We start from the raw sequence: 12,837 nt of genomic DNA, 5'->3' as shown, positions 1-12,837 counted from the left end.
GCAATCATTTTTTATTTTTATTTTTATTGATTTCAGAGAGAGGAAGGGAGAGGGAGAGAGAGATAGAAAAATCAATGATAAGAGAAAATCATCTATTGGCTATCTCCTGCATGTCCCCTATTGGGGATCGAGCCCATAACCTGGGCATGTGCCCTGACCAGGAATTGAACCATGATCTCCTGGTTCATGGGTCGACACATCCACTGAGCCACACTAGCCTGGCAGAAGACCAATCATTTAAAGACTTACTGAGACTTAGTGATGGCTTCAGTGAGACTTTGTTTTACCTCACTCCCTATAGAACCCGAGGTTCTTCATGAGCTCAAGCTCCCACCTGGAACATTTAAGGCTTAGGCCCTCAAAGCTGGGCTCTGTGGTTATATTCTAGGTATCTAGTTCTTCTAGGTATCTCTATAGCCTTTTTTTGATGACTTAGAATGGAAACTGCCTCTAGCTCCGACCTAGATCATTGAGCTTGGCATGTGATGAGCATGGCTGGTGCAACTTCTTGGAGGTCAAGTGGCAGTCTCCTCCCAAGACATAGGCTTTCTAGACTATCTCTGTGCCCCTAGTTCTTCTTAGTGTCTGTCACTGAGAGGTAATGATAAAAATTTGTAGAATTGAATTGAAATGGGCTTAGGAGTTAAAGCTGATCTCAGGACCTCCAGGATGATCAGAAATTCTCGTTTTGGGTTGTACGTCCTGAGGCAGGATTAGCTCAAGGAATTTTCCATAACAGAGTGGATAGTGGGGATAGAGTGGAGTACAGGCTCTCCCAGAGCTCTGAAACTAGATGTTCAGTAAGACTTTTACCCTTTTTCTTGTTACCATTTCTGCTCCTCTTTTCCTCTCCCTATTCAGTCTGTTTTTCTGTCCACCTCTTTTCTCGTTTCTCCTCCATTCTCTGCTGTTTTTCCACACACGAGTTTCTTTCTCTTTAGTTGGCTGAATGGAGCTATCCTCTGCCATTTTCTCTTAATCATTTTTTCTTTCCTACTATTGTGTATCTTCTTGTTTCTTTTTTTCTTCCTTTCAAATGCACCTCTTCTCCCACCAACTCTTCATCAAGCTGGTTGGATGAAGATACGTTCTGATGCTATCTCTTCTTTATTACAGTCTTTCATTGTCTTCTGTCTCCCCTTTTTTCTCTCCTTTCTTTCTTTTCTCCCTATTTTTTCTCATTCTCTACTCCCTCTTGCCCACCACCTCCTCTTTGCTTAACTGTTTGGATAGCAGCGTCTTATTCAGTTCTTATTTTCCCTCCTCCATCTTTTAATCTTTCCTATATTTCACTTTCTGGCATAACTCTTCTAATAGAAGCTCTAGGCCTTACACCCAGGCTACCTGTTGAATTGAAGACAATTCCATTGGATAGAGGCAGAGAGTTTTGGAATGTGTTTCCTACATTGGACTATAGAGAAGAACCTCTCAGTTGCCTCTGAAGGTGTTTTTGGTTTTAATGCCCATGGGGTAGCTTTAACATCATGTTGTTCCTTTTTCTGCTTTCCTCTGCACAGGCAATGGTGAGTGTCTCCAGAGCCCCTTTCTAACCACTATTAAGAATCTATATTTCAAACCACCCGGCCCCTCCTAACTGTTCTTCCTGCTTAGACTAATATTTTTATTCTGTCTGCCCAGTGTCCACTACGTTAGGGAAACCATGTGCCTCTTCATGGGCTGCCCCGAATGCTTGGGCTTGGCATACATGAGGCCCCTCTATACAAGGGACAGGCTAGCAGGGCGCAGCCCTAGTTCTCATACTTACCCCCTTGCCCTGCTTGATTTGGCTGAGGGTACATTGCCCCGTTTACTTTCGTAGTTCCCCGCTCATTTGAGCTGCTGACATCTAAAGCCACCTGGGATTGTGTGGGCATGATGTGGTACCAGGGGATAGATGATAGCATGGAATCGTTCTCAGGGATGGCTCTTGAATGTAACTCTGACAGAGTTGTGTGTTTATTCTATTCTTAATGACCTACTTCCTACTGTAATTCTAAACTTTTCATTTTTCTTTGCCTTTCTATAAACAAGGGGTAAGATACCTTTGGATGATAGGTACCCTAAGAGAAGTGCTTTTCTAATATTGTTAGAACAGTCCTCTGAGGGCCTTGGGTATTGGATCTTAACCTGGGATGCTGTTATCTATTATCCATGGGTAAAAATAGAAGGCAGTAAGTTATAGTCAGTTTGCTTTGATCACTGAAACTCCCTTCCCAGGACTTTGCCAGTCCTTGGTGGGAGCCAGGACTGACAGTATGTCTTCCCTTACAGTCATTGGTCCAGTCCCGGAAGGCAGGGATTACTTCTGCAATGGCTACCCGTACCTCTTTCAAGGATGAAGAGCTGGTAAGTGACCCCTGGGCTTTCATGAATCCACTGGCCTAAAGATCTAGCCATCCACTGGTGATCACCTCTGTAGCCGTACGAATTGAGAACTCAACAGTGTAGGGCATACATCGTTAATGGAACAGATAGATAGCACTGGCTCTCAGTCTTCCACACTGGGAAAGGCGAGGGACCAGACCAGGGTTAAGCCCAAGTCTCATGTGGGAGTATGGACCACTGAACTCGGGGTATTATAGTGGGTCTAGAACCCTATGTTTCCCAAGAAACCTTGAATGCTGGGGCAAGGCTCAGAATCAGTATTCAGGTCAGACCTGTCTTTCATGACCTGGAGCACACAACATATGGGGGCTTCTTTCTGCCAGGCTGGACTATGCACTGCGTCATTCTAGAGCATCTTCTCTACTACCAGAGGGGAAACCATGGTCTTGATTGCCCTACAAGGTCTCATTCTGGTATCTCCCATCAGAGACGTAAAGTAACTGGTGGGTAATGGTATGTATCTTTCAGAAATCCCATGTGTATAAGAAAACCCTGCAGGCCTTAATCTACCCCATCTCGTGCACCACACCCCACAACTTTGAGGTCTGGACTGCCACTACCCCGACCTACTGCTACGAGTGCGAAGGCCTGCTCTGGGGCATTGCCCGGCAGGGCATGCGCTGCAGCGAGTGTGGAGTCAAGTGCCATGAGAAGTGCCAGGACCTGCTCAACGCCGACTGCCTACAGCGTGAGTGCTCTTGTGGGATGAGGGGTGGGGAGCACGAGCGGCAGGGCCTCTCCAGAGTAATCTGTCAGATAAGAGCTAGGATGGCTGGACGTCATTCCTCCCGCCTACCTCATTCTGAAGCTCTTTCCTTTTCAGAGAATGTAGAGCCCTGAGTCAAGTGCATGGCCTTTCCAAATAACTGGTTTTATAGCACTTTCTTAAGCACCTTTAGGAAGAATTCTTTGAGTTTTCTAAGGCCCTTTGGTGGAACTAGAATCTCTTCAGGATTCAGATGATCCCAGAGGCTGCACTTGAGTAGTGTACACACCACAGTGGCCACAGTTCCTAAATGACTAGAGCATGTTTAATTGGGGACCAAAACTAATGAGGAAAGAGAATTCTGTGAGAGGAACTCTCAGTGTTAGGCCTCAGAGAGCAACTTCCTGAAGTATAGACCCTAGGATCCAGGGAAGGCAGCATTTATTCCATGCTTATGGATGCAGCTTTTAAACAACAGGTCTTTGCATTAATTGCTAGCAGCCAAGTGGGCTGCTTGCCAGAAACCTTCTGTAATGCTGCTGTGTAGCAAGAGTGTCGATTTTCTCAAGGGCCTTTCAGAAGTTCCAATCCAAGGGCGTAGCATGGCATAGGATGTGCTAAATGGATGCAGCCCAGGTCAATTTTCATTTATCAGCAAATACCTTCTGCCTAAGGTTTCTGTGAAGCACATAGTGTAATGAAATGCCTTTTTATGGGCCTCCCTGGAGAGAAAACCTGCTTGTCATCCTCCCACGGTTAGGATGCAGATGTTGGCCCCCCCCCCCTTTTTTTTTCTTTCTCTAGGTTTTGTAGTAAAGGCCTAAGCCTTTGGAGAATAGAGAGAGGTAAGAATCAGTCTGCAGGGCTGATAAAGCTGAAGGATGGTTTCTGAGAAGCCTGGTTAATGAACTATACTGGAGGAGTCTGTGTTCTTTCATAATTCTTAGGGCAGCAGGGAAAGTCTGCTAGTCTTCGAGATGAGTTGGCTGGGGTCACAGCTAGTGATGATGGCCCTTGCCATCCTGCCAAGATAATAATGATGATAGTAATAACAGTGACCACTTATTGAGTACCTGCTAGGTGCAAGCCATTGGGCTAGAATTCAGCGATGGCGAACCTTTTGAGCTCAGCGTGTCTGCATTTTGAAAAACCCTAACTTAACTCTGGTGCCGTGTCACATTCAGAAATTTTTTGATATTTGCAACCATAGTAAAACAAAGACTTATGTTTTTGATATTTATTTTATATATTTAAATGCCATTTAACAAAGAAAAATCAACCAAAAAAATGAGTTCGCGTGTCGCCATTACTGGGCTAGATGCTTTATACATGTTGATGTAATGCTTCATAGAACCCTGAGAGAAAAGTGATGTTTTCTTCTCTTAAAAGAAACCAGTTTACTCAGCTAGGAGTACTGGAATCTGGATTTGAACCTAACTCTGTCTGTTACCTAACTCTGTCTGGCCATATTTTTCTCACCATACCAAACTATTTTCTGATTAAAGGCACTGGAGCATGGGACAGAACTTAACTGTGTGCTATGACCAGTTCTGGGGTCTCTATCATGGTTTGGAAGTTGGATGAGATTGGTGGAGTTGTCATGCCCACCCACCACCCCTCCATGATAACTGTGATATCAATTGGTGATATTTGAGCCTTAGACTTGAAGAGTATCTGTCTCAACCACCATCTAGGTGGAAGAAAGATAAAACCAACTGCAGACTGAGCTATATTTTTTTGTTTCTTTTTTTTTTTAATGAAAAATTCAACATATACCAAAATAGAATAATATAATAAACCCCCATAACATTTTTCAAGTTTTTGCTATCCTTTGAATTGCATTTTTTTAAAAATATATTTTATTGATTTCTTACAGAGAGGAAGGGAGAGGGATAGAGAGTTAGAAACATCGATGAGAGAGAAACATCGATCAGCTGCCTCCTGCACACTCCCCACTGGGTATGTGCCTGCAACCAAGGTACATGCCCCTGACCGGAATCGAACCTGGGACCCTTGAGTCCCCAGGCCGACGCTCTATCCATTGAGCCAAACCAGTCAGGGCTTGAATTGCATTTTAAACTTCAGCAGGCCTCATAAGTGATGAGCTTTTCCCAGAGATATCTCAGTCTTCCGAAGCTGCTTCCACTCCTCAGTGACCTCTCCCAGACTGCATTCCTCAATCTGACCCTTAATCTTATAGATGGCCTGCTGGTTATCTTACTTTCTGTCTCTGGCCATCCTTCAGGGGCTGCAGAAAAGAGCTGTAAACATGGAGCTGAGGACCGGACCCAGAACATTATCATGGCCATGAAGGACCGCATGAAGATCCGAGAGCGTAATAAGCCTGAGATCTTTGAAGTTATCCGGGATGTCTTCACTGTGAGCAAAGTTGCCCATGTGCAACAGATGAAAACAGTGAAGCAGAGTGTACTGGATGGCACCTCCAAATGGTCGGCCAAGATTACTATCACTGGTGAGTAGGCCTAAGTGTAAGGAGACAGGAAGCGCTAGGCTATGGAGAGGAGCCTAGGGAAGAAGTCACCTGAGTGTGAAGGAGCCAGAGGGCTGGGAAGAAAGAAGACAGAACTGAGGGAAAGAAAGAGGGCCTCATTATTCATCACTCCTTCTCTCCTAGGAGGCTGGGAGAGGTAAGACTGGCACCTGCAAACAATATGAGTGATAACTGAAGGATTTGGTAATAATCTGATATTATGGACTTGATTGACAATCTGATAATACAAGAGCTGGGGGTGGAGGAGAAGGGACTGGTAGGAGATCAGGAAATAGTTAACCAGGGACTAATTATATTAGCTGGGTGGATGTGGCTGAAGGGTGCATCCATCAGAGACGATAAGGAACAGTTTAGGGGTAAGTGGTCAGTTAGGGTTTTGATGGGGAGCTGAGATTCTTGAACTAGGCTTTGAAGGAAAGACTGGTGGCTTGGGACAAAAGGTAGATCTGGAGGAGTTCCTGTGCAAGAAGCAGAGAGAGGCTTTTCTAAGATGGAGAATGTATGAGTCATGCTTTGGAGGATTTCTGACTTCTGGAGCATACTTTGAAGTCTCCTCTATGTATTTGGGTTGCAGTGGTGTGTGCTCAGGGCCTGCAAGCCAAGGACAAGACAGGATCCAGTGACCCTTATGTGACTGTGCAAGTGGGTAAAACCAAGAAGCGTACCAAGACCATTTTTGGGAATCTGAATCCTGTTTGGGAGGAGAAGTTCCATTTGTAAGTCACAGAGGTCTTTGTCTTACCTGGTACTATGTATATTTGGGGAGCAACACTAAATCCTGTTATTCTGGGCTTGGCCCCTAAGAGGGATGGGGCAGAGACAGTGGAGAAAACCCATTTCTCACATGCTTTAGTTGGGCAGCAGCCATTTTTTTCTGGTTTTCTTCTCATGGACTGTTGTATCAGGGTTACTTTACCCAAACCCTATCTTAACTAGGGTTATTAACGGGGATCCTGGGCACTTCATACTGCTTTTTCTAGCATTAGAAAGATTTTACTACTGCTCAGTTACAGGACCAGGGACTGACCACCCTATTGTGTACCTCCCAGCACTGCCACCATGCCTGGGAAAGGTTAGGCTATTCTGGGAAATGGGGAAGAAATGTCCTTGTCCTACAACTGGGTATTTCTGGCTTGAAGGAAGAAATAAGCAGTCTGGAGGAGTTTCCATTTTACCTAAAAGGGCTCTGCTTTTCTTTCTGCCTCAGCTCCCCCCATTCCCACCCAACTCCCAATCCCACCAATTCTTTTCCTATTATCTCACTTTATTAGACTACTTTATAAGATAGTAAGAGATGGTTGTTGAAAGCTCTAGTCTGGGATTTGGACTAATGTCTGGAGAATCGAGATGCTTTGTCACACCCCTAAGGCCCAGGACCAGGACTTGAAGTCTGGATGAGCTAAGCAGGCTGGCCATATAGAGACCTTCTGTTGGCTCCTTGGAGAACTCATGTGAAAAGGGATTGATTGGGGCCTAGTAAAATCACTCTCCAATCCAGAGGCAGTAGTTACTGGGGGATCACTTGGTTTTTTGAGAATCTGAATGGTTCTTGCTTGAATCCTTCTTATGATTTATTCTAAATGAATTGACTCTGTTGTCAATTTTCCCACTTTCATCCATTTAGTAAACTATTCATCAAGCCCCTATTCTGTACAAGACACTGTACATGATATTTTGTATCTAAAAATGAATAAGGCAGTCTCTGGTTTCAAGAAGCTCATTGTTGATTTGTTTATTATTTTATCAGTACACCAGTAGTTATACTATTATATTTTAATGAACATGCAAAGATATTATGAGAACACAGAGAAAGGAGCAGCAAATTCTGTCAAGTGCAACTTTTGGGTGAGGCAACAGGACCCAGAAAGCAACTGTTTGGGAAAGAGGTGGAAGGGGCTGGGACCTGGGCAAATTCCCTTCTCCAGAGCAAACACCATAGAGGAAATGATCATTCAAGTGGGTATTAAAGAATGATAGAAGTTCACCAAGCACATACGTAGATACATGGAGGAGCTAGATAGAAAGTTAAGTAGATATGACAAGGTGGACATGCCATGAACATTAACACCTTTACTAACTCTGGAGAGGGAACTAGCAGTTGCTTCCTAGGGCTCTGTAGCATCTGTCCAGCTGTTTTCCTCTGGGTGCTGTTGATATAGCTAGCTGCACAGGAAATCAGAATTATCTCTGATTACTACTGTTTCCTCCTCTTTCTTGCCTTGCCTGGGATTTCTATTATGCTGTTGGTACACTTGATGATACTGCACAGACCTCTTAGACTATTCACAGTTTTAATTTTTTTAATTTCGTTTCTGTTTAAATAATGTCAATCTTTAAATTCATCAATCTTTCTTTTTTTTTTTTTTTTTTTTAATCCCAAGGCAACAAGGACTGGATAATGGTATATAGAGCCACCCAGGCTGAGGAATGAAGAGCCATTTGCTGGGATAGCTTGACTCCTGTGGAACTTTAGTACCACTGTTCTCTAACTCCTTCTCTGCCTCTCTAGGGCTTCAAGTGTAGTTGATGGAGCTTTGGGAGGGAATTGGAATGGGGGTTGCTGGGTCTGTCCCTAACAGAGCCTGCCTAATTCTGTCACAGTGAGTGCCACAACTCTTCTGACCGGATTAAGGTACGTGTGTGGGATGAGGATGATGACATCAAGTCGAGAGTAAAGCAGCGGCTAAAGCGAGAGTCTGATGATTTTCTTGGCCAAACCATCATCGAGGTTCGGACACTGAGTGGCGAGATGGATGTCTGGTACAACCTGGGTGAGGAAACAGCACCAGAGAAAGTTGGTGGGAAGGGAGAGAATGAATGAGGAACTTAGAGAAAATGCTGTCTACCAAAACTACCACTCAATTGCTAAAGCATACCTCTATGCAGAACCTGCCTTCCCTGTAGAGAACCGACCATGGGTAAAGATGGGGGACAGAGGAGTGGGTGTGGCTTGAACTCGTTCTGGCTGGACATTCTCCAGATTTCAAGAATCCCTTTAATCTTCATACACATCCCAGTGCCTTTAGTTCCATATTCTTCTAATGGAACAGGAGGGTTCCTATTGGGAATATTTGGGGTGTTTGTGGACTATATGGTCACTCGAGTGAGTTCACCCTGTTAGGTGAACCCTGGAGTTAGTGCCTCCTTTTCATTGGGTTAAGCCAGAGTGGTAACTGTCCACGCTGTCTGTAGTTGCATTGGTGTCAATTTCCATCTTCTTTCCTTCCTAGAGAAGAGGACAGATAAATCAGCCGTCTCAGGGGCTATTCGACTACAAATCAATGTGGAAATCAAGGGTGAGGAGAAGGTTGCCCCGTATCATGTGCAGTACACGTGTCTCCATGAGGTGAGCCAGCTCTTGGTAGATGGGGTGCTAGAAAGCAATGCTGGGAGGGGCCTTTGATAATGAATAGGATTGCTAGATGGTTGAAGATTTGGAGCCTGTTTTTTATTTTATCCTTGGCTTACTGTGCTACTAGACAGCCCAAGTAACAGTCCCAGCCTCAGTTCTCTTTCACTAACAGCCTACTAGGGCCACAGGAGGAACTGAGCGATGACCTGAAGGACAGAATTTCTGAGAAACCCTGGACCTTACCACCAGATTTTTTTAAACTATATACTTAACTCCTTCCTTTGCTCTGTCTTCTGCAGAACCTTTTCCATTACCTCACAGACATTCAGGGCAATGGAGGAGTCCAGATCCCTGAGGCCCGAGGAGACGATGCCTGGAAGGTGTACTTTGATGAGACTGCCCAAGAAATTGTGGATGAATTTGCTATGCGCTATGGCATCGAATCTATATATCAGGCCATGACGTGAGACTCTCCTGGGGTTTTGGGATGTGGCTACTAACCCTTGGGGTGGCTAATGAAGGCACACTGATATGGTAGACAGTTCCTTAGCAGGGTAATATGCAGTGATTCATTGCTTCCCTCTCTGAGCTAAGTCAGGTACGTGTATGCCCCAAGGCAAAGAGGGTATATGTATAAAGGGAGTGTGTTTATCAATGACTCAGGAAGAAGGTACTTGTCTGTCTACCCCAGAGTTCAGACAGAAGGGACAAGGGCACGGGAGGGTATGCAAAGACAAACCTGCCTAAACATCACAGGCCTGAGGAGATAGGGCATGTGTGCTCATCTATATGTGTGTGACAGACCAGCTTTCTTAGATTGGCGTGGATGTTGGAAAGGGCACTGAACTGTAGGGAAAGCAGCTGGAGTTGACCAGGACTCCTCCTATAATAGAATTCCCATCTACTATGAGAAGTACAGTTTGTCTATTGGTGAGGCTGCACAGGAAGCAGCCCTAGGTAAGCAGAGGGCAACTGTTGCCCTGGCTGTACTCATTTATTCTGAAATTTGTATTGAGTTCCTTCTATGTGCCACACATTGTGCTAGGTATTGAGAACACAAAGATGAGTAAGATGGGGCCTCTGTGCTTGGGGAACTTATTCTAGCAGAAGAGATGGACCAGAAAACAAGCAATTACAATACAGTGTGATAAGTGCTGTGATAGAAATAATCCCAGGGTATTATGAGAGCATCTGCATTTTAGGGGAGGCCTGTGAAGGAAGCCATTAAAGAGTTGACACTTGAACTAAATCTTGAAATACAGAAAAGGAGGGAGGGCACTTTTGGTAGGGCATTTACTGGGGTACTCAGATACTACAGAGCAAAGGACAATCAAGGAATTACAAGAAGTTCAGTATAGACGAAGAGAAGAAATATGGTGAGCAATGAGGTTTAAGAATGGTCCTCTGACATTCTTATCTGTTCGCTCTCCCTAGATGATCTTATCCCAACCTGTGACCTCAACCATTACTTTTAGGATCAGGATTCCCAGGTCACTTTCTCCAGATCAGGCCTTTTCCTGAATTTCAGATCCATTTTCAGCTGCTTCCTGGGTATTCATTCCCATAGGCATTGTAAATCCAGCCTGCCTAAATTCCAAATCAGCACTGTCTTCACCCAATATGCTTATCTTCGTATATTCTCTATTTGAGTAAATGGTATGATTTTCTATGCAGTTGTCCAAAAAAATTTAGGAGTCAGCCTAAACTTTTCTTTTTTACTTGCTACTGTATCTTTAACTCCCAACATCCAGTTTCTAAAACCTCTAGTTTCTATCTCCTAAAAATGTTTTTAATCTATCACTATTACTATAGCTCAACAATAATGATAATGATAATAATAACTTGTATATAGCATTTCCTTATGTGTCAGGCACTGGTCTAAGCATATTATAAATGTGAACTCATTTAATAGTCATATCAACCCCATGAGGTAGGTATCATTATTAACCATTTTACAGATAAGAAAACTGAGACATAGAGAACTTTAAGTAATTTATCCAAGGAGAGTGAATGGTGGGGGTGAGATTCAAACCCACAGTCTGACTCCAGAGTTTGTGCTCTTAACCTTTTTTCTGTTCTATTTAGTGCTTCATTGCTTCTTTTCTGAATTATTGCAGTAACTCTCCAAGTGATCTTTCTGTCTTATTCTTATCTTTATCCTAGTCTTTTCTTTACAATTTATCATCAAAGGGACCTTTCTGAAAGACTAATCGGATCACACTATACTTTTGTTTAAAAATTTACTTTAGCATTTAGGATAAACTCTTTTATTATCTATTCTCTACCTACTTCTCTTGCATTTCTTGGCATTCCTCTATCAGACACCTTAACAATAGCCAAACTGTTGTTTCCCAAATAAATCACTCCGTCATGAATATATTTGTTTTTTGTATGCTATTTCCCTTTGTGTATACATTTCTTCATTTGATTAATTCTTACTAATCCTTTAAGACTTGTTTCAACCATCTCTTCTTTGGGAAGCCTTTTTCTGATCCTTCCAGTCCTGAACCATTCTGATTTAGGTGATTTTTCCTGTATGTTTCTATGGTGTTTCTGCATAGCACACCTTGAATTATTGACTTACTTTCTAATACTTTCTCTGCCTGGCCATCTCATCTTTGTGGGCTTTTAAAATCTTTACCCCAGGATATGTTTATTTTGATCTTTTTTTAGAGAGAGGAAAAGAGAGAGAGAGAGAGAGGAAGGAAGGAAGGAAAAGAAAAAGGAAAGAGAGGGAGAGAGAGAAAGAGAGAGAGAGAGAGAGAAAGAGAGAGAGAGAGAGAGAGAGAGAGAGAAAGAAAGAAACATGGATTGCCTGCCTCCTGTATGAGCCCTGACTGGGAATCAAACCCACAACCTTTTGGTGTATGGGATGACACTCCAACCATCTGAGCCATCCGGCCAGGGCTGGGCTATTACATCTTTGGATTCTAGTACTTAGTACAGGGCCTGGCACATGGTAGGCATTTATTGAATGTGTATTTGAATAAATGAACTATGAAGATCCTTTTATATCAAGGTGATTGGAAGCTTTATACACATCAGTGAGATCTTTTAATTACTTGTCTTCCCCTGAAAGCCCGGAAGAGTCTTTGAGGCTGAGGGTGCTGTTTTTCAGGCACTTTGCATGTTTGTCATCCAAGTACATGTGTCCTGGTGTGCCAGCAGTGATGAGCACCTTACTCGCCAACATCAATGCCTACTATGCCCACACAACTGCCTCCACTAATGTCTCTGCATCTGATCGCTTCGCAGCCTCCAACTTTGGGGTGAGTATGATATAAAACATATCTACCCATTTGTTATCAATTAACAAAGTTTGATTTCTCATGGTCAATACTGTAGAGTTGGTTGATGAGCCTAAAATTCAGATAGATGCCACCTAGATAGGTGAATTTGTTTCCTTATGAGTATGCAGACGATGCTGATAGACTATTCTTATTTCATTATGGATATGTTGACTTACTAATAGACTCTCCTCAGACACAGATAAATGAGAGAAAAAGAGCATCACTATGGTTTGGGGGGCACACCTGGGCTCAGGGAGAACCTCTCTAGGCCAAGAGTGTGGCTGAATCATCATGTTCGTTAGTCCTACAGGTCCACAAATGGATCTTTCTTAATATTACTCAGTCTCTCTCTGACAGATTCATACCACTTAAATTCATATGAGACTATTGCCTAAGCAAGAATATCAGTGTATACTCAGCCTATCACTTTTCTAGTGTCTGGACTGTTTTTTTCTATTCAGGGTGTGCCCTTTCCTATGTTAAGGTACTTGAGAAGTCGAATCTTTACTCAGAATGTCACCTGACATAACTTAAATATAAATTAGATGAAATATCTTTGACCCACCACAAAAATGACCTCTTTAGGCATAAA

The 12,837-nt window shown here is 43.3% G+C and overlaps 1 protein-coding gene across 1 annotated transcript in view; it reads left to right on the top strand.

Annotated features, from left to right (window-relative positions):
- Positions 1 to 12,837, top strand: part of UNC13B (unc-13 homolog B (C. elegans)) — a 141,021-nt gene that overhangs the window by 110,964 nt on the left and 17,220 nt on the right. The window contains exons 15-22 of the mRNA XM_014531460.1: positions 2,272 to 2,346; positions 2,854 to 3,073; positions 5,337 to 5,564; positions 6,178 to 6,319; positions 8,205 to 8,374; positions 8,834 to 8,949; positions 9,255 to 9,418; positions 12,074 to 12,224. Of these exons, the coding sequence (XP_014386946.1) occupies positions 2,272 to 2,346; positions 2,854 to 3,073; positions 5,337 to 5,564; positions 6,178 to 6,319; positions 8,205 to 8,374; positions 8,834 to 8,949; positions 9,255 to 9,418; positions 12,074 to 12,224 (1,266 nt within the window). The remainder of the gene's footprint in view (positions 1 to 2,271; positions 2,347 to 2,853; positions 3,074 to 5,336; positions 5,565 to 6,177; positions 6,320 to 8,204; positions 8,375 to 8,833; positions 8,950 to 9,254; positions 9,419 to 12,073; positions 12,225 to 12,837) is intronic.

Source organism: Myotis brandtii, unplaced genomic scaffold (assembly GCF_000412655.1).
Source record: "Myotis brandtii unplaced genomic scaffold, ASM41265v1 scaffold806, whole genome shotgun sequence".
In the NCBI taxonomy this organism is placed as follows: domain Eukaryota; kingdom Metazoa; phylum Chordata; class Mammalia; order Chiroptera; family Vespertilionidae; genus Myotis; species Myotis brandtii.
Note: the sequence above shows the minus strand (reverse complement) of the source record. Positions and strands in the feature narration are given on the sequence as shown.